We start from the raw sequence: 20,869 nt of genomic DNA on the forward strand, positions 1-20,869 counted from the left end.
GTTGCCTCCTTGTTCGCTTGAGTTCCAAGATGAAATTGATTTAATTCTGCGAGCAACGAGGACCTCCGTGAGAACTGACATTTCGACAATGCTCGTTTAGTGGTAGAGTGCGGCTCGTGACCTTGCACTGGTGAGTAGAATGCTCTTTGGTGTTTTCTTTCCTTTCGGTTATATCTTCTTTTCTTTTGTCGTCGCCGTTAGTAAGGTTGTAGTTGTGGCATCTTGTTTTTATTCTAATACACAAAGACGCACGCTTGGTTAGATACTTTTATACGATTTACAGATTTTTTTTATTGTTTTCTTCGTTCCTAAATATAAGAAGTCATAACTCTGTCCTAAACCAAATTTCTCACACTTCGACCAAATTTATAGAAAAATTTACGACGTCTGAGACTCTAAATTAGTTCTATTATTTCCATAATATACATTTTTTCTACAAACTGACTTTAAGAAGCTTAGAATAAAGCTAGTACTTCATATCTTCAGGACGGAGGTAATAGTTCACAACGTACTGTAGCATGCATGTTATTTGAAAGCATTCCTCTTACTGCCAGGGGTGCCAGCGTAATCCCTCTATATCCTATTTCTCGTTCAATCTCTAAATCTATGAGTTAAATCTTAAGAAACTAGCAAGTCAACTAAACGAGATAAACGAGATGCATCATTTTCTGTCGCTTGTGTACGCGCTGCAGTGGCATTTCTGGTAGCAACAGTATCCTGCAGTCTCCAGTATCCAGTTCCCCTCATGTTACCAACGCAATCGAAATGAGCCAAGATTTTCCCGGAGCGATGGATCTTCTGGTACACTGGGCAACGCACGGATGAAGAGCGATGGCAAGGAATTTTGTCCACGGCATGGTGTTGTTGTCGACCTCTAGCAGCATCACCGTCGTCGCCGCTTGTGACTTGTAATAAACAGCAACATATTGTCAGATTGGAAATTCTCAAGGAATGCATTGATGGGAGAAGGCGCCGTAACATGAAAATATCATTCTTGCTTACTGGAAGAGGAAGCGAACCGTGCAATAAACTCTGCCATGCCAAAGGAACGAAGAGGATCAGCGTGTACCGGGTGTCAGAAAAGCATCCTGATGTAGAGCACCATCCAGCCGGCAACGGAGAAGGTGGCGCACACGTACATCCAGAAGAGCACCGCCGCCGACTCCTCCCCGCACCCGCGCAGGTTAGCAACGGCCCCTAGAACCAACAACAGTAACAGATGAAGCTTCATTAGCCAGTGGTAACATACCTGACTTCCTGGCCGGTTGGGGACACATTGTGGATTTCTTGTGTACGTACCGGAGAGCACCGAGGTCGGCATGGAGTGCTGCAGGAGGAGGACGAACTTGAACATGGTGTCGCCCTTGGGGAAGAGACCCAGCCTCTCGGCCAGGTTGACGACGCCCATCCCCGCCGGAGGGACCAGCACCAGGCGCCCGAAGATGATCGCCACCGTCGTCCTCAGCCCCAGCTTCTTGCTACCCGCACCTGGACCTGCATAGACGGACATGAAGACGTATATTTTCACATTCGCACACTCATCCTGTAAGATCAGAGCACATCAGAGAGCTAACCATCGACGAGATTGCCGCCGAGCGCAAGCAGGATGCATGGGATCATTGCCTCCCTGCAGAAAGATTGCAGATCGTAAGAGTCAAGTGTTAATTTCGGGATAGGAAAATGGTTCATGTATATATTGAGGGTATTCCACCATTTGCACGAGATTTGTGCATGTTCAAATGGTCAAAATGGCAATGCACAGAAGGTTTTATGAACTGCACCCAAGAATGATGCAGGCATCGGTGAAGAAGAATAACGGGGCGTCATTTGCCAGGATGAAGTGCTTCAGGGATGGCGACGTTCCGATGAGAATCCCCAGTGCCTGACGGAAGTTGTTCACAAATGTTGATCAATCACAACAGAAGAAACACAAACGAAATGTGAGATTCTAAGGGCAGTTAGACTGTAGAGCGTGCCGTCAGAATTCTTTTCTCAGTGCAAGCACAATAAAACGAGTACTCACTGCAGGTAGTAGAGGACGGGACAAATCATCAAAGTGCAAAGTAAATTGGGGCAAATGATCAAATTTCCCACAAAATGTGGAGGTACTTAATTGATGGATAGATTGTGGAGCTAAAGCTGTTCCACGCACATTGTTTGTGTCAAGAAGGCATTACTCACTGAGGCTATCACCGGAGGCTGAAGCAACTGCTTCAGCTTAAATTTCTCAACAAAGAACTTCAAAATTCCCATTGCCTGATACAGAAAAGTAGAAGTTTTAGAATTTTTTTCTTCTGAACATTCCATGTACCATAATCATATCGTGTACCCCGATCTTGGCATGATATAATTTCAAGGAACATCTTACTTTTGAGCACTTGGAAGCATGTATGACGGCTTGTTCAGGTGCAGCCGAGGTTAGCAGTGGAACTTTTTCAGGCGCGCGGCCATCAGCCACAGCCTTGGACGAGAGCTTCTTAACTCTGCTTCCATCGTAGGTTTCACCTGGTGGCAGTGCCAGCATCTGAAACACGTAGCTGTACAAGATAATCGCCCCGACCTGACAATGAAGGACACATGGAGTAGTGGTTGTTGACTAAACCAATCAGAATTTACGGGAAGATGCATGGAAACATATGTACCCATTGGCCAAAAGAGACGTAAGCATTGCCGTCCTGTTTGCATTTGTTAGGATCACCAAATGGGTTCAATGGGTCTCGACACAGAGCGGCGACCAGGACGAGAGGCATGTTTCCGTTATTACCTGTAGCGATCAGAAGTTCAGACGATCGGAAGATGAAAGCATCTCAAACGGAACAGGGGATATGGCTTGCCTATGGCGATGTGGACAATGGTGAACTTGAAGTATGGGCGTGGTGGTTGTACAATCCAGGCGACAACAAGGCCAACTAGAGAACCAGACACTGTCCCCAAGACAATATTTACAGGAATGTACCACCTGCACATGAAAAGGATAAGTATTTCTTGCCATCTGTACTGGCAGCAAAATATTGGAGATTAGTGTTAATTCCCATTTGTGGTTCACTTTTTAAGCGTTTGAGAGATGCTGCCCTAAAGGAAAAATCTGTAGTTGCGTAACATGTATATGCATTCAGGAGTACGTAGAACATTCTATTCCAATCTGTCCTAGTTTCTGTGTTAGACTGCTTAACTTACCAGTCTAACACTTTCTGCACTGTAATGGCTCGTCCAAGCTGAGTGAATATGAGGCATGGAAGTAGTAGGGAAAACACTAGCTGGAAACAAAAACAGGAGATAACAGAAAAATAACAGGAAAATAATATATGAGAAATTCAGAAGCAGTATGTAGAGGCAAAATTTGCTAAAAAAAAAAAGGTATGTAAGGACAAAAAACTGATAACTCTATCGTGAGTAGGCCAACAAGGCAATGACTTGGTACCTAGACACACACACACACACACACATATAGATGTCTCACATGTGTAAAAGAGTTGTGATATTATTGTGGGGTGTCATTGTAGTTGTAACTTGGAAGCTCGTGGCATCTCCAACAATCTACATAGGCTGTTACTAAGAACAGGACACATAGGCATTTAGCTGAGGTGGAGAGAAGGAGCGCAAAAACTATGAAACCGGTTGTTGCAGAAGAAATCAGTACGACACAGGTAGCCTGCCCCGCCAATATCATGGTCTCACTCTTGTGAAGCAATAGTTACCGACAGGGACTATTATCCAGAATTGGTGCGTTCATATCTAAATTGGGTTCATCTTATTAAAATTGTAGCCATGAGTCAAATTTACGTCCGGCAATCAGAACCTCATTTCAAGGCGAACGTTTTCTAAAAAGATAATCCGCGTCGCGGATGGACTGGACTGGACTGGAATGGAATGGAATGGATGCCGCCCGCATGCAATTAGCTCACCCCGTTGAGAAGCTTGCGGCCGCGGGCGTTGAGGATGCCGACGTGCTTGGTGGCCATGAGGAATCCCATGAAGCACATGGTGAACACCTTAGCAATCGGCAGCACCGCGAACTTCATCGACGTCAGGATGGGCTGCCCGCCCCCGCCGCTCACCAGCGACCACACCTCCATAATGCCTGACGAACAAAAGAGAACGAGATGGCCCAAAGGCGTTTACCTCCCGTTTCCTAGCTGGGTGGATTTCGCCGTGTTGATTCCGGCCCGAGGATTATGGTCGATTGATCGGGGAACTCGGCCGGGATGGCACAATTGTTGGTGTGGTCTGAAGATGGTTGCATCCGCGCGCCGCGGAGATAGAGGGGAGCATGCATGCATGTACGTGTTCAACCGCAGCTCGACATGCGTGGAGCTTGCCGGAGGAGCGCCCATGCATAATCCAAGTGGCACGGTTCCGGCTTTCGATTCGTTCAATAGAGCTTTGCTATTTAAGTCCGTCCAAAATGAGTCATGATTTTTCGCAAAATCTCTACTGCTTAAAAATAGGTAAGGTTCCCCATCCCCCCCCCCCCTCGTTGTAAGCTTTCGTTCTCCTCATCTCACCTCAGATGCCCTCCTCCTCACCGTGCCGCCGCCCCTCCACTCCTTTCCCAAAGGAATGAAATGCACCCCAGGCCTTGAAGTTGGTGGTGCGGTCTGAATTGGTCCTCAATGTCACAATCCGCCTCTTTAGGTACTTATATGTCATGTAATGTACGTCCATATACGGTACCGTACCGTATATGGTATTTCGGGCCCACCTGTCACTGATGTCAGCACCGTGGGATGAGTTGGTGGACCGTTATTTTTGCGAAAACTCCCATGTCTCCATCTTTTATTTCCGCCATGGTCTATATTCCTTTTCCGGCTGGCCCTAAACCCGAGTCACCATGGTGCTTCCAGGCGACGCGTCGTGCTCCTCCAATGCCCTGCAGAAGCCAAATAGCCAGGCTCCACTACCGCTTCGTGGAGTTTGTCGCCGGCCAGCCCGCGTGCATCTGGCCGGCCATTTCTCTAGGTGATGTGGAAGGGACTTCGAGGTGTTGGTCGACACTCAGGCTCATCCATCCTCAACGGCGTCGTTTGCATCTTCTCCAAGAACCGGCACAAACGGCTCTCCAACATCTTTTGGCGCCAGAAGCAGCTTCTTCTTCATGCAAGAGGAATCCTACATGTGTCCTTTTTTGTTTCAACTTCCAAATCTCCTAATCAAATTTTGAGCTAATTTTTCTAATGGCCTAAAAGCTGGACTTAAGCGGAATCCCATATGGTTGTTGGTCTTTATCGAGACGTTCTGGAGGTTTTGATCCAATGCTCCCCATATGCTTGCTGGTCTTTATCGGAAAAAAAATATGTTTGTTGGTGGCGTCCGGTGGTGCTAGGTCATCGGTGATGGCCAGTCGGTTGATCGGTGGCATTTTGGGCAGCTAGACGTGTGGCAGTCCATGTTGGCATCAAGAACACATGGCGGATTCTTGTTCGTGCCGCATGTCCATCAAGAGCGATGTTGTGATATGTCAAATGTACTTTTCTCCTTCCTTTTTCCTTAGATCCAGATTTTTGGTGGGACTTTCTTGCCTCACAGTAAAAGGGGCGGAGACATAACCGGAGTGTTCCTTGTTATATTTCTTCGTATTAACTCTTATATTGTGTAATGGCCTTGTGCTTGTTTAATTTTGGCTCCGCTACCACTCAGAGTCACAACCGGTTAATGTATGAGCATGGTTTTTACCAAAAGAAAAGAGCGTACACAAAAAGTTAGCTCTTACAGGAGGAAATGAAAACCAACTAGGGATAGGGAACAGTAGAGTTGAGCTCCCTTTCGTGTGTCTTGTTTGTAAACTCCCCTTTCGTGTGTTTTGTTTGTAAACTCCCCCAGTTGAGCTTTTGCTGGACTCTCTTTGATATATAAATAGCACTTTCGTCAAAAAAAAAAAAAGGTTAGCTCTTAGGATTGCACAACGTATATTCGTAGAAGATCATCGCGTTGAAATTCTTTTCCTAACGAATCTAGCATGTGGACAAATGATGTAAACTGTGATCCTCCTCTCGGATAAGGCAGCCTCGAGAACGTGCAGACACCGCAGGGCGACAGGGCAAAGCACACCAAAACCATTTGTTACAAGACGACGGGTAGAATTGAATGGCACATGGCTGAGGAGCAGGCTATTGGTCGGGCGGGGAGCAAGACCTCCAGTATTTGGAGATGCTCCAGTGCTTTGACCCAACCCAAGCTTTATTTCTTATACAGTACTAAACCCCTTTTCTTAAGTTCAATTCTTGCATTGTTCGCCCTCAATCGGCCCAAATCAGTTCAGACAGACACGCTCTGATACGCACTCAGTCCGAGCCAATAAACAGCGGCATGCACAATTCTGCCGACCTTTTCTACTGACTAATTCTCCCCACAATTGGTACTAGCTAGCACCGTTTTGTTGCGCATAGTGCCACGAAGATACGGCCTTTTAACCAGCACTTTCCACGTTTAGAAACAACGGGGCCGACCAGATACAAGTGAGTGACTTTTCCCAAGGTACCGATATGATAAAGTTGGCAAGAATGATTGGCCCAAATTCACAAGATCCCTGTGATGGTGAATATTTGATCTCATCTCCGGTGCTCAACTAATTTTCCACCATTTATATTTTCTCCTCTCATGAGATATCGGAGGGAAGATCGAATCTTTTGCTGGCAGTTACATATGTCTGTCTGTGAGGGCCGCGCAGTACCTATAGCTCATCTCTTTGACTAACGTCCATACATCTTTTGATGCGCTCAAAAAAGGAAACCATGGGCTTCCCCTTTCTGCGCTCATTAATAGCATGGGAGGATAGTGATAAGTTCTACTACTAGCAATTCTCTGAAGCCAGCCAATAAAAATGAAAATCCTCCTAGTCGAAACAAGCAAGTGCATGTGCATGCTGATCGGCACGCATCATGTTTGCACCACGGACGGCATCGTGCGCCACAACTACACCGCCCCGTCAAGAGGTGGGTACGGCGTCACTAATCAGAAATTCTTTCTTTTTGGCCGACTTTGCTGGATAAGGCCAGGAGGGATATTTTTCTTCTTCTTCTTCCATATTTGAGAGCTGCAGTACATCCTAGATATACGTCTGACTGTTCATCAATTATATAGGGGCATGCATACATGCCAGAACGGGATCCTTTTGAATCATCAAGGTGGATCGCCAGTGAGGAGATTAAAAAAAGGAAGAAGCAAACACTGGATAAGCACATGAGTTGATTTTACCCTTTGGCAGGGCCGGGCATCCATACACACACCACACGGCATGTGAGTGCGACGTCCCTTGCTTCTTGAACTTCGTTTCTGGCATGGGGGAGCTCGGCCGGTCTATGACAAAGTTGGCATTTGGACTCTACCACCTTTCCCCACTTGATTTCCACACCATATAACACACTAACCAAGCTCGCTAACTTCTTCACCCATCAGTCGTCACACACATACTCTCTGCGGGCACTCACATAGAGAGGAGTGCAGAGATCAAGTTGTGCGTGTGACAGAGGAGACAAAATAGAGAATAAGTAGGGAGGGAAGATAGAGAGCTAGCAGGGAGGGAAGATGGAGGTGGGCATGGTGATGAAGGCGTCTCTGAGCCTGTGCTGCGTGGGGGCGTGCTGCCTCGCGCTCTACCTCTACTACATCGTCTGGGTGGTGCCTCAGAGGCTGCTCGCCGGGTTCAGAAGGCAGGGGATCGGCGGGCCGCGCCCGTCCTTCCCTTACGGCAACCTCGCCGACATGAAAGAGGCGGTCGCCGCCGCCAAGGTGGCAAGCCGAGGCGTCGGCGGCATCGTGCACGACTACCGCCCCGCCGTGCTGCCCTTCTACGAGAAATGGAGAAAAGAGCACGGTATGTATCTCCATCGTCAGATTGATTGTGTATTATGTAACTTGACTACTTGTGCTGTCCTCCTGGCATGCATGATATTGATATGGTTAATTTCTTCGTCCTTCTGATGGATGTGTGGTCCTTGCTTTTGTTCTGATGCTATTTTATCTTCTTCTTTTTTGTATTCTTATTTGATCTTGTTTCACTGTTGTTAAAAAGTTTCCCCTGAATACGAACATCTTTCACTGGTGACGGAGATCACGGTTTAATTTATACTAAAACAAGGAAGGCTATGTGAAAATCAGAAGAAGAACACGGAATTCATCACAATAGTAGTGATGCTTTTAATCAGACCAAACGTGTTCTATTAGTCGCTGATGAACAACTAAGCAACTCAATACATGGCTTTTTTGTTAAATTAACCGTTGGATATCACATATATGTAGATAGCTACTCGCCCCATAGTAGTATATATTTCATTATACCATCTCCATTCTCCAGTAAAGGCCACCATTTTGGAGATGACATAATTCAGTCTTTAAAAACTTTGACCACAAATGACTCTCAAAATACTTAGATTATATACTTTAGAATCATATATATTCGTAAAAGGTACCTTTTATAATACAGTATATGACTTGGGACATCTTTTGTTTAGACATCTATATACTAAGTCATGTTTAGATACATCTAAACTTTGACAAATTTGAGACATTTTTTGTTGGACGGAAGGAGTACGTAGTAAAATTTAGGGGGTTAAGGTGTATGTGCTCCAAGATCGTGTTGATGTCCAAAAATATTAACGTTTTTATTCGTTGAAGCGGTTGACCACATGCTTCACAAATTAAATAAAAAAACAAAATTTGTTTACCACTTTTTCGGGGAAAAAGCTTTTCATGGTGGATTCACGACACCAGGTAAGTTTGGAGAGTTGGAAAACATTTTTTGCTCTAATCCAGGGCTCTAGGCCCCTCCGTAAAAAGAAATCCACTAACTGAACCTCAGAAGGAACATGTTGGGAGAGCAACAATCACCTAAAAAAAGTGCTATCTCTTTCAGGACCCAGCAATGATGAGTGGTCTAGTTGAGCAAATATTAACTTGTTTCCTAAAACAAATCAACCTGTCATTCCATGTTGATGTCGATCTTAAGCATTAGTTGCTGCTAGCAGCTGTTGCGGCGTCAACAAACATCTCGCGCGCTAAACTTGTGCTCACGTCCAACTCACGCGCGCTGCCCGGCCCATTTGCCTCTTTCTGTTGCTGCATGTTACTGTTGGATAGCAAGACGTACGTACGGAGGCGTGCTAGATATTAGGTGAGCTGGCCAGCTAGCATCGATCGTCTCGCACAATTAACTGATCCTCGGACCCACGGATGTACACCCTGCTAGGAGAACGCGGAGTGATGTAACGTGAGGACATGCCTACTGCAAAGAACAAACCGCCTTTTTTTTTTCTCTTTAAGAAAAATAACCACGTAGAGATCGGTCGAGCTGAAATGAGTCGATGTAGGCGATGGATTTTATCTAGATCCTATCCTGTGGTTTTGGCACGGTGCATAAGGACATAGTCGTGAGCTAGCCACGTATACATGCACCATGTGCAATTGTGATACCCACAAAAGTAATGAGGCCGATCGTCTTTTGGTGTATATATGCATGTACAGCACAGATGCGTGCATGCACGAGCGATCTGCAATTCCAGCATGGCTGAACTGAAAATCTACAGGTGTAGATACAACCTCTTCATTATCGCGGCAAAACTGCAAAAGTATACATTACTCCGTAGTAAGTACAGGACAGGAATGCCGTCGATTAACGCTAGCGCATATTCTCAGAGTTTTCAGTACACACGATTGGAAACGATACTAGAAGGAGGAAGTCATCCCACTGATTAATTAACGTATACAGTGCACGTACGCATAATTCTCCCCGACATATCACATCACAGGACGCCAGGTAGAACGGGTTAGTATTGCAGCGTAGTTCCCGGCCCGGGGTCAGGACTCGGGACGTCACGTACCGGCGCCAGATACGAGACCACCTGTCGATCGCCCTCCCAACGCCAGCTACAGCAAAGCAAACATCGATCATCACTGCACTGGTGGATCCAGCTCCATCAGCGTGGCGCAAGGCCGGCCGGGGGCAAACGCCAGGAGCGAATTCTATTGGAGCTGCTGGCCTGGCCGGCCGGGGGCACGTCGACGTCGCGCCAAAAAGCGATCGATCGGCCGGGAGCTATCGGGCCCCCGTGCGCGCCTACATGCGTGCGCCACAGGCCACAGCCGACCACGCTGCTCCTCGATCCTCTCTGTCCACCGTTCCTTGGCGCTAAGCCGTGAGCGCCAAGGGCGTGACAGGAGGAGGGCCATCCGCCATCGACGGAGACGGCGGTTGTCTCGTCAATCTGGGACTGGGCGCGCGTCCCCTCCAACTTTGTGCCCAAGCCATCGAGCCTCATCCTCGGCGCCTTTTCGCCTGTTTACGTACTGGAGACTCCTGTTGGATGCCCGCCGCCGTGTCGATTCCCGATCCGCCGATATATGCTCCAACAGTGTGTGCCCTCTTCGAGAGGCCGATGATACTGTGACAGTGACCGCCAAGCCAATAGCGGGAACATCTTGACTGTGTGTGCGTGCGACAGCCGATATGGCCATTCCAATAGGCCTGTGCTACTGCTAGTGCTGGTGGGTGGTCTCCATGTGATCGGTCGGGAACTCGTTACATCAACAGCGGTACGTACGTCTGATAATCGGTTAGTTAGGTAACTGTACTCTACAAATTGTAGCAGTATACGATGAAACTTGGACGACAGGGTGGGTGGCTAAAGTTTAGCGACCTCATTCATTCTGCCGTGAAAATCTCGTTCTAAACATTGGATTTGTATAAAATTCTATAAAAATGCGCGTCGCTTGTTTCGGGACGGAGGGATTACTCTTCTTTGATGTGTTGTTTCAATGGTTGGGTCCCGTCGGTCGGACAGGGAATTAGTATTCAGCGGTGTCCACGTACGTACGCCCGATCGGACCAAGAATACTAACCTGCTCAACTGCAGGCCCCGTGTTCACTTACTCCATGGGGAACGTGGTGTTCCTTCACGTGAGCCGGCCGGACGTGGTCCGGGACATCAACCTCTGCGTCTCGCTGGACCTCGGCAAGAGCTCCTACCTAAAGGCCACGCACGAGCCCCTCTTCGGCAGGGGCATACTCAAATCCAACGGCCAGGCCTGGGCCCACCAGAGGAAGATCATCGCACCCGCGTTCTTCCTCGACAAGGTCAAGGTATATATATAATCACTCCGTTTCAGAATATAGGTCACATAATTGTTCCTGATTGTACACTTTTACTCCGTAGATGTTTGTATTTTTTTTTTGTTATATAAGATAGGTCAAAGGTTAGAAAATTTTGACAGTCAACAAAAGTTATGCATTTTGGAACGGAGAGAGTATATCATAACAACGTCCATCCCGCACTAGTTAGCTGCAACAGATCACAATTAACGGGTTCAGAGGTTTTCAGAGTCCATAGGTTAAATTCAACTTTCCAAAAAAAGAGAGTTCAGAGGTTTCAGAAAATAACACACTAAGGGCATTTAGAGCTATTAATGGATCTCCATGTTTCAGCGCGAAATAAAGTTGTGGGTCTGGAAGTTGCCCCCTATTTGCCAACAGAATTCAGAATGACAGGAGTACAGCAAGAGTGGCTGAGAGGCTGGCTGCAACATTCTGATCCAGCCAGATAATGCGTCATGACTAATTAGGACCACGCCCAACAGCAAAACCACACCATTCTGATCCCAGCTAGACAATGTCTGATAAGATTCTGATTATAATTCGGACCACTTTCCGTAATCGTGCATTATTCTGAGCGACTGTGGTACTCCTATTTAAGAGCAGCGCACAGCTAGGCAAAACTATGTACGTTGCATTCCAGCCTTACTCTGGTTTCTTCACATATATACCCAGGGAATGGTGGATTTGATGGTGGATTCTGCGCAAACACTGCTCAAGTCATGGGAAGAGAGGGTAGACGGAAATGGCGGGACCGTAAACATCAAGATTGATGATGACATAAGAGCCTACTCTGCAGATGTGATCTCCAGGACATGCTTCGGAAGCAGCTACATCAAAGGAAAGAAAATATTTTTGAAGCTAAGAGAACTGCAGAAGGCCGTCTCCAAGCCAAATGTGCTAGCTGAAATGACCGGCCTAAGGTTAGCAGAAAGCGAAAGAAACGAAATGTTCATTAAAATTGTGGAAACATATTACCAGTATCCATCTTCTTCAGTGCAAGAACGTAAACTGAAAACTATAAATTCACACGTGAGATATAAATTTTGAATGTGTGCAGGTTGTTTCCTACAAAGAAGAACAGGCAGGCATGGGAGCTTCACAGACAAGTGCACAAACTAATACTAGAAATTGTGAAGGAAAGCGGAGAAGACAAAAACTTACTGAGTACAATTCTTCATAGTGCAAGCAGCAGCAAGGTGGGCCTCGGCGAGGCAGAGAACTTTATAGTCGACAACTGCAAGAGCATATATTTTGCAGGATATGAGAGCACAGCTGTAACAGCTGCCTGGTGCCTAATGCTCCTTGGACTGCACCCAGAATGGCAAGACAAGGTGCGAGAAGAAGTGCAGGAGGTTTGTGGGGGCCGGCCAATCGACTCCCAATCACTTCAGAAAATGAAGAATGTATGTCCGCTCCTCTCCCTTTTCCCATCTTCAATAATAACTTACTGAAATTTATTGTGATAGCTCGCTGACTCCAAGATTATCTTTGCAAATGCAGCTGACAATGGTAATCCAGGAAACTCTGCGATTGTACCCAGCAGGTGCCTTTGTATCAAGGATGGCCCTTCAGGAGCTGAAGCTTGGGGGTGTAAACATACCAAAAGGTGTCAACATTTACATTCCTGTCTCCACAATGCACCTTGATCCCAAGCTGTGGGGTGCTGATGTTAAAGAGTTCAACCCAGAACGCTTCTCCGATGCTCGACCCCAGCTACATTCTTACCTGCCGTTTGGCGCCGGTGCTCGGACCTGCCTTGGCCAAGGATTCGCTACGGCTGAGCTCAAGATACTGATATCTCTCATCATCTCCAAGTTTGCACTGAAGCTCTCGCCACTGTACGAGCATTCTCCAACACTGAAACTCGTTGTGGAGCCTGAGTTTGGTGTTGACCTCACCTTAACGAAAGTGCAAGGTGCTTGTAGATGCTAAGATGGGCATTGCGATTTGGATATAATAATGTTACTTCCCATCCTGAATGGTTGAAAGAAAATTATACTTGAATGAATGCAGCTTCAAAAAGATGTACATGTACATACAGAGCTCCATATTATTCAGGTTTGATCTTTCTCGTGTTGGAGTTCAGCTCCAATAGGCTGAACTAGAGGAAAAAGGTGGGGAGCCAAATGAGTAAAATGGTTGAGTCGACACCATGTACAAAACAGTTGCAGCTGTCATGATGTGAATACCAACGCAAGAAGGCAACATTATTAGAACAAAATAGAGAGTGCGCTAAACACAATACAGGAACACATTTTGTTTTGTCGAGAATAAAGTGTGCATACATGTCTGACGAACATAAGTCAAACCTCTCTTTAATTTGCACCACAAAATGGGTGAATGGATCATCATTCTGTTCTCTTCCTGCATCATCGAAAATTAACAAGCCCAGGAGGGCTATAAAAAAGCAGTGCCAGAACTAACTGGGCATGATCAAATAGAACAAATTCCTCCACGAAACTAGAGCAAGACTGGGCTCATAAGTGTTCCACATACAATCAGAAAATACAAGGTAACTAACGCCAGAGAACAGAAATTAGTTTTATGATCATTCGACAGGTAGAGACAATGTATGTTCAATAGTAGGTAGCATAAGTGCACAACACATACCAATAGCAACAAATGCATGAATGATTTGGAAGACGACAGGAAAGATACCTTCAGGGTGCCTTTGATAAAATTATGTGAGATCTAATTTACAGTAGCAGTACCAAAAAGCCGTTCGAGTCAACGTGAACAAGTTCCAGCAACTTCTGAACATTAGCTTATACATGATGCTGGAATTAAAATCAATCCAACTCAACAGCAGAGGCACAGCAAAGAGCCTCAGCCTGACACCAACTTCACAACAATGATAAGAACATTAAGTGCTATCAGGGGCACACGCAAAAACTGAGTGGCGTAGATGAGCCCCACGATCTGGCCCTTCAGCGACTTTGTTTGCCCATTTCCTGAAACTTCAGACATGCTCCAACCCCTCGGACCAAGAAACCGGTCTTCATTCAGTATGGCCAGTGCATTTGCAAGAAGCAAAAATCCTTCCAGCAGCATCCACAAGCCCATCTCTGCATATGTATATCACAACTATGTTAGCTGAGAATTTGCTACTTACGTACCACCAGTCACCAGATTATCATAGTTGAACTAATAGATTGCTCTGTGCAGATGAATTTAATGTACCAAAGTAACATCATCCTGAAACATAAATGGAACTGGCCAAGAAGATACACCAAAACATATAATGTGACTTCCACCAGGGCCAGATATGGTGGCATTAGAATATTGGATGGTGTTTTGGTTCACGAATGGTGAGGCAAAAGGAACTATAGTGGTATCATTCTCGCTTTTGTTTGGTTCCATCTTTGGTTGGGTGCACACTAATGTGAATACATATGACAAGGTTAACCGCAGAAGACAGTACTATGTGCTCCATTTTGATAACATAATCTGCTTTGCAGCAGTTGATGCTACAAGTGCTACAAGTTCTGAATATAGGTCGCCACACTTTCAAGGCATCAAATTAGCACATAATTTTAAAGCGTTTGACATGCATCATGTGCATACATAAGACATGTTACAAGTTCAGAATCCAGCTGCGCTTTAACAAATAATATTGGGAGTCTCAAAGCACTTTCACAAGCAAAACTGTGTAAGCCATCACTGGAAGTTCACAATTTGACTGCAGTTCACAATAAACCGAAAAAGAACATAAAAGCATTTCATATTCGTCAACTTGCAAAAGCCAAGGGTAGGGTATTTTAAAGATCCCTGTCCATAGTCTTGCAAAGCTACTTCATCATCAACCTCTCTTATTTTTATCATCTGCCAACAAATAAGAATTGACATAGCCTAATACTGATAGCTTGAAGCTGAACAGCACAATATCCGCAAAGCAGATTTTTAACGGGCTCAAGACTAAATCACACTTGAATGGTCTTGGTCAGCCCAGTTCGGCCCTGGTCCTTTTTTTTGCCACGTAGCTCTGACTGGTGGGCCTGACCCGTTACATTTGCTATCAAATGCCTCTGATCTCAAAATTTGGGTTATATGTTATCAATTAGCACCACAGTTGTGTTCATGTGGAAAAAAATTCGTTAGTTGTGGTTTTCTGATACTATGTTCCCAATTGTTGGGGTTCTCTGATATTACTCTTTAATAAACTACTACCTCCATTCCTAAATATGAGATATTCTAACTTTGTCCTAAGTCAAAGTTCTTAAAGTTTGACCAAGTTTATAGAACAATATACTAACATCTACAATATCAAATAAGCATAATATGATAATACATATCATGGCGGGTCTAATAAAACTGATTTAGAGTTGTAGGTGTTGATAGATTTTTCTATAAACTTGGTCTAACTTTAATAAGTTTGACTTAAGATAAAATTAGAACATCTTATATTTAGAAACGGAGAAAAAGCACAATACTTTTTCCCAACATCCAATTTTATACTACGCACATTTGAAATGAACATGTACAAGAAATTACGGAACAAATGGTATTAGCCAATCCAGATGAAGACCCGCAAGCCTTCCCTCTTTTGAACCTCGCCGTTATCGATAAGGCTATGCCATCCTGCAGATTATTATTTATTTTTTGACAGTTGTGCAGTAGTCATACAAAGAACTTGACAGTTGATACATAAAGGCAGTGGGAGCATTAACGAAGTTAAGTTGTACAGTTTTAAAAAAGAAGACATCAACCATTCTAATTACTCAGTCAAGAACCAATCAGTTTGAGATCAGGGAAACAAGATGAACCAAAAACAGAACGTAGCCCTAACCTGGAGGAGGTGGTGCTCGAGTAGCTGACGGCTGGAGGACGAAGGAGGACCGACCGCGGGGAGACAAATACTAGCGCGTGCTGAATGATGTGGGCGGGCAGGGCGGTTAAGGCTGATCCTCTCTCCTCGCGTAGAGTCGCCGCTTGCAACTCGAGGTGGAGAGAACGGGGGCCGGCGGAGGCAAAGGGGATCGAGACTGCGGGAGGAGAGGCGAGCGATGCGGTCGCGATTCCGGCGAAGAGATCTGCTGGAGCCTGGAGGAGTCGGGGCAGGGAATCAGGGAGGCGCACGCCTGTTTCTTTTCTTTAGGAAAATTTTCCTTCTTTTTTGATGAGAAACTTTTTTTTTGAGAGGGGACCGATAAACTTTTCTTCTTTTCCTTATCGCACGCTTACCATCCTTTTAATGGTGGCGGACTATAGTTGGAGGCCCAATAGGCCCAGACGAGGATGGGAGCCTTTATTTCATTCCCCGTTTTTTTTCCCGCAAAGGCAACATGTGCATGCCACAGTTTTTTTTTCGGACATTCTAAGTGGGGCACCGTCTTACGGGACGGCGCCGTGAAGCCCCCTTCTACTTCGCCGATTCTCTCGCTAATTATTCGGCTTTCCGATTCCATCCCGATCTCCTCGCCCCCCCACCCCTCCACCGTTACCCTCCCCAATTTTCTCTTGCTCCCTGTCTCTCTCCGGCGCGCGCGCGGTATTCGACGTGCGGTGGCGGCGGCGGCGCGGGGCAGCGATGGTAGGAAGCGCGGGACGGCTGTTGGAGGCGTGTGGCGACTGCGGCGGCTGGAGCCGCTGCTATCTCCTCGTGGCCGCAGCAGCAGCCTCCGGGCAGCAACGTCGAGGAGAAGCAGGGAGAGGGGGTTGGCCTCGCGGGGCTTCTCCTGCTCGGCTGCTCATGCTCCTTCTCCGGAGGGTCGCAGACGAGGCGTACCAGGCGACGCGCTCGGGGCCGGGAAGCTAGACGCGGGCGGCCGGTCACTGCGGTTGGCGCTGGCGAGCTGCCCGCGAAGGCCGCTGCCGATTACAAGTTCACCTCCAGGCAGCAGCAAAAAAGAGGAGATGAAATTGGTCAACTGATTTTGTTCTCTGACAAAGTACAGACGTAGGAGTACTTCAGCAGGTTGTTTTCATGCATACATTTGAATTAGTGTTGGGTTCTGTACTTTTTCGACCATGTCTTTTTTGTTGCATGTTGTGTAAATCTGTGTGGTTGTACTGTGACTCATTAATTTGTCCCCGTGTGAAAAGCTCACATCAACCCTGGAATGAACGAAGGAATGCAAAGCAATTGGCAATATATAAACGGGTAAGTATCCGGTAAGTAAACATCCTTAAACTGACGAGTAAGCACAGCTAATCTGTAAATTTGGTGTGAATAAGACAATAAGTAGGTCCGGACAACTTGTCATGTAGCCATACTTAACATGGCAAAATATACATAGTTAACCCGGCAAGTTGGCACAATTAACCTGGCAAGTTGGTGTGGATGTTTCGGTAAGTAGGCTTGGTCAACTTGGCCAGTAGGCATACTTAACTTGGTAAGTATACACAATTAACCTGTCAAGCAGACACGGTTAACCTGACAATTTGGTGTGGATAAGTCGATAAGTAGGTCTGGACAACCTGACAAGTGGGCGTACTTAACCCAGCAGGTATACACAGTTAACCCGACAAGTAGGCACAGTTAACCTGCCAAGTTGGTGTGGATAAGCCAATTAGTAGGTCTGGACAACTTGGCAACTAGGCATATTTAACCTGGCCGGCATACACCGTTAATCCGGCAAATAGGCACAGTTAACCTGGCAAGTTGGTGTGGATAAGCCGATAAGGGCATGTACAATGGGGTGACGTCAGCCTTCTCTTAGCGATGCCACATAGGATAAAATCTGATGTGGAAGAGAGAGAAACGAAGAAAAGACACAAGCCTTCTCTTAATTAAGAGATGATCTCTTCACAAAAATGATAAGGCAAAGATAAGGCAAATTTACCATTATACTAGATTTCACCTTTTCTTAGCATTTATTTAGTTAATTTTATTCATCCAAACATTAATTCTAAGATAGAACACTAAGAGATAACCCATTGTACAACATGTTTTGTTGTCTTTTCTAATTGACGTGGAATGCCTAAGATAAGACAGTCTTATCAACCATTGTATACGCCCTAAGTAGGTCTACACAACTTGGCAAGTAGGCATAATTAACCTGGCAGGTATACACAGTTAAACCGGCAAGTAGGCACAGTTAACATGGCAATTTGGTGTGATAAGCCAATTTCTAGGTCTGGACAATTTGGCAAGTAGGCATACTTAACCTGGCAGGTATACACAGTTAAACCGGCAAGTAGGCACAATTAACCTGACAATTTGTGTGATAAGCCGATTAGTAGGTCTGGACAATTTGGCACGCAGGCATGCTTAACCTGGCAGGTATACACAGTTAACCTGACAAGTAGGCACAATTAATCTGGCAAGTTAGTGTAGATAATCCGGTAAGTACGCCTGGTCAACTTGGCAAGTAGGCATGCATATCCCGGCAAGTATACACAGTTGACCTAGCAAGTAGGCACGATTAACCTGGCAATTTGGTGCGGATAAGCCGATAAGTAGGTCTGGACAAATGGCCAGTAGGCATACTTAACCTGGCAGGTATACACAGTTAACCCGATAAGTAGTCACAGTTAACCTGGCATTGGTGTGGATAATCCGGTAAATAGGTCTTAACAAATTGGCGAGTAAGCATACTTAACCTGGCAAGTATACAAAGTTATCCGACAAGTAGTCACAGTTAACCTGGCAAGTTGGTGTGAATAATCCGGAAATTAGACCCGGTCAACTTGGCCAGTATATGCATATTTAACCTGGCAAATATACACAGTTAACCTGAAATTTTGGTGTGGATAAGCCGGTAATTAAGTAGGCATGGACAAATTGGCAAGTAGACATACTTAACATGACAGGTATACACAGTTAATCCGGCAAGTAAGCTCAGTTAACCTGGCAAAAACATGTGAATAAGCCGGTAAGTATACGTGGACAATTCGGCAAGCAGCCATCGTAAACCGACAATTAGACACGACACGCAATTATTCACTGGCAAGCAAGAGTAGATAACTCGTGGTAAACATGCTACAAGTAAGTATGGATTAATCGATAAGCAGTCGTGTGATGCAAATTGGACGTGCGGTGTATTTACTCCTAACGAACAGTTTTCGTTTTGGGGCTCTTTTTTCCTTTTTGTTGGGCTCTTGTAAGTGCGCTTGCCTAGACGCCTGCTACTGTGCTTTCTGGTGTTTCTGGGACAGCATGCGGAATGATGCAGATCGTGAGCAAGCGGGCGGAACGCGTGGGAATCGGGGAGGAACAAGCGAGCGGAGCACGTGGGAACGGATCACGCGGGAATCGGGCGGAGCGCCGGGCGCGTTAACGGGTCGCGTGGGCTGTTACCGGGCGCCGCTAGATAGCGCTTGGTAGCGACGCCGCTATGTAGTTGCGTCCTTTTTTTTTTTCTAAACAGTAGAATAGATTTGTTGATTTCATTACTTAAGTAGTTGTAGCCGAGGATGAAACATGAAACAGCGTCTTGTTGTTCTAGAAAACAACAGGAGTACGGGGTGTCAATGCTCGATGGCAAAAATGCGAGAATAATGTGTTAAGGGTGTACGTCGGTCTTATAGCGAAAGTCGTCGTACACTTGGAACAAGTTGACACGTTGATATTTTTTTAATAGGTTTGATCGACCCTGCGGGTACGAAGTAAACTTATGTTAGGAGAGGCTTTGAGGGGGTCGTTAGCCAAGTGTTTGTGCCGAACTCGTCTTCCCAAGTCACCTATGGCGAGAGATCTCGAGGGGGCCGTCTCGGACTTGAGCCGAACTTGTCTTCCCAATTAGCAAGGTTGGGATACCCTCGAGACTCTAACCTGATCATTCTACTTCGAGTCGAGGTCGTACTAGACGGCCCGGAACCTCGAAACTAGGCTTCCCAAGTCGCGTCCCCGAGGTCGAGTCGAGACTAGGCTCGACTCAAGCACTCGAGAGCGGGCTCCTTAGGTCGCTCTAGCCCTCTCCCATTTGATCTTATTCCAATGGAGAGTGAATGATACATGCTCTATGGGGGGGTATTTATAGCCTAGGGGTCCATGACAAAATACCATGGGTAGCCTTGAGGGAGAGGGAAAGTGAGGGTAAAGTGGAAAATTCACCCCTAGAGCTTTCTTGGCCCCTACTCTAACTCCTTTGACCATGGTATGGGAGGCTTGACCCTTTGACTCCTTTGACCGGCGCTTAGTTGGCATGGCTATGCCTTGTTGGCGATTTGACCGGTCTTTGGGATTTGTTGACTTGGTCGTCGTCATGTAGGATTACGGCCCGGCCCATGTAAGGATTCTATTATATTACAACACAGCATGAGTTCAATCTCCTGAGAACTTTGTTCTGATCTTGCCCAAAAAGTGAGGCCTCGACCTTGATTATTTCCAAGATGAGCATCGGTGGGATGTTTCATGTTAGACATATTGAAATATCCTAGCATTGCGCTCTTTTCAGAATCCACAAGAAAGATTCTAGTTATCCTAGCAGGACCCACTCGAAGACCGTGCCGCATCGTTACAAAGATTGTAGTTACGCGCACCAAGTATGGGAGCTTATTCGGACCTGGAGCCATGACACCGCCCAGCCACCTCGTGCGGCCACTGCGGGCACTACTCTCACAGCTCTTCACATGTTCTGGGATGGCACCCGCCACGGCCTCCCGAAGAAGGACAAGCGGATGACCAGCGGCCGACTCATCTACCGCTGGTGGGGCATTTGGAAAGAAAGGAACATAAGGATCTTCTGCTCCACGGCCCTCCCGGCTTTGGGGGTAGCCTGCCTTGTGTGGGAGGAGATTACTAGCCGTGCTAGAGTGTGTACTTTCGATACGAGAGATTAGGCGTTAGCTCTCTCTTTTTCCTTCTTTTACTCCCCCCTCATGTTCTTATCCTGGGCGTCT

The 20,869-nt window shown here is 46.2% G+C and overlaps 3 protein-coding genes across 4 annotated transcripts; 1 reads left to right on the forward strand and 2 right to left on the reverse strand.

Moving 5' to 3' along the window:
* Positions 1 to 590: 590 nt before the first annotated feature.
* Positions 591 to 4,193, reverse strand: LOC100840886 (protein PIN-LIKES 6-like). The gene is made up of 11 exons (XM_024457592.1): positions 3,906 to 4,193; positions 3,178 to 3,257; positions 2,835 to 2,959; positions 2,643 to 2,764; positions 2,369 to 2,560; positions 2,182 to 2,256; positions 1,782 to 1,882; positions 1,575 to 1,627; positions 1,300 to 1,494; positions 1,003 to 1,197; positions 591 to 905 (listed from the first exon to the last, which is right to left on the reverse strand). Exons 1-10 carry the CDS (start codon positions 4,074 to 4,076, stop codon positions 1,076 to 1,078), a joined length of 1,236 nt encoding a protein of 411 aa, XP_024313360.1. The 5' UTR covers positions 4,077 to 4,193; the 3' UTR covers positions 591 to 905; positions 1,003 to 1,075.
* Positions 4,194 to 6,787: 2,594 nt separating this feature from the next.
* On the forward strand, positions 6,788 to 13,159 carry LOC100831581 (cytochrome P450 714B2). Its single transcript, XM_003557938.4, has 5 exons — positions 6,788 to 7,813; positions 10,848 to 11,074; positions 11,759 to 12,006; positions 12,144 to 12,489; positions 12,587 to 13,159. Exons 1-5 carry the CDS (start codon positions 7,525 to 7,527, stop codon positions 13,016 to 13,018), a joined length of 1,542 nt encoding a protein of 513 aa, XP_003557986.1. The 5' UTR covers positions 6,788 to 7,524; the 3' UTR covers positions 13,019 to 13,159.
* A 561-nt stretch (positions 13,160 to 13,720) lies between these two features.
* Positions 13,721 to 16,232, reverse strand: LOC100831885 (protein transport protein yos1). Of its 2 annotated transcripts, XM_024457371.1 has the most exons (3): positions 15,873 to 16,232; positions 15,578 to 15,664; positions 13,721 to 14,151 (listed from the first exon to the last, which is right to left on the reverse strand). In XM_024457371.1, exon 3 carries the CDS (start codon positions 14,147 to 14,149, stop codon positions 13,913 to 13,915), a length of 237 nt encoding a protein of 78 aa, XP_024313139.1. In that variant the 5' UTR covers positions 14,150 to 14,151; positions 15,578 to 15,664; positions 15,873 to 16,232; the 3' UTR covers positions 13,721 to 13,912. The 2 variants fall into 2 exon arrangements, with proteins under 2 accessions (XP_024313139.1, XP_010228677.1); XM_010230375.2 differs by lacking the exon at positions 15,578 to 15,664 and having other exon boundaries at positions 15,873 to 16,221.
* Between the last annotated feature and the right edge of the window lie 4,637 nt (positions 16,233 to 20,869).

The sequence above is a fragment of the Brachypodium distachyon genome, chromosome 1 (assembly GCF_000005505.3).
Source record: "Brachypodium distachyon strain Bd21 chromosome 1, Brachypodium_distachyon_v3.0, whole genome shotgun sequence".
Taxonomy (NCBI): domain Eukaryota; kingdom Viridiplantae; phylum Streptophyta; class Magnoliopsida; order Poales; family Poaceae; genus Brachypodium; species Brachypodium distachyon.

What these genes read in the sequence shown, in the direction of transcription:
- LOC100840886 (XM_024457592.1), bottom strand. Translation starts at nt 4,076, where the DNA reads ATGGAGGTGTGGTCGCTGGTGAGCGGCGGGGGCGGGCAGCCCATCCTG. An exon ending in ATGCTTCCAAGTGCTCAAAA is followed by an intron (nt 2,257 to 2,368) that starts GTAAGATGTTCC and finishes TTTCTGTATCAG; the next exon opens with GCAATGGGAATTTTGAAGTT. An exon ending in GATGCCTGCATCATTCTTGG is followed by an intron (nt 1,628 to 1,781) that starts GTGCAGTTCATA and finishes ATCTTTCTGCAG; the next exon opens with GGAGGCAATGATCCCATGCA.
- LOC100831581 (XM_003557938.4), top strand. Translation starts at nt 7,525, where the DNA reads ATGGAGGTGGGCATGGTGATGAAGGCGTCTCTGAGCCTGTGCTGCGTG. An exon ending in GAAATGGAGAAAAGAGCACG is followed by an intron (nt 7,814 to 10,847) that starts GTATGTATCTCC and finishes GCTCAACTGCAG; the next exon opens with GCCCCGTGTTCACTTACTCC. An exon ending in GCTGAAATGACCGGCCTAAG is followed by an intron (nt 12,007 to 12,143) that starts GTTAGCAGAAAG and finishes GAATGTGTGCAG; the next exon opens with GTTGTTTCCTACAAAGAAGA.
- LOC100831885 (XM_024457371.1), bottom strand. Translation starts at nt 14,149, where the DNA reads ATGGGCTTGTGGATGCTGCTGGAAGGATTTTTGCTTCTTGCAAATGCA.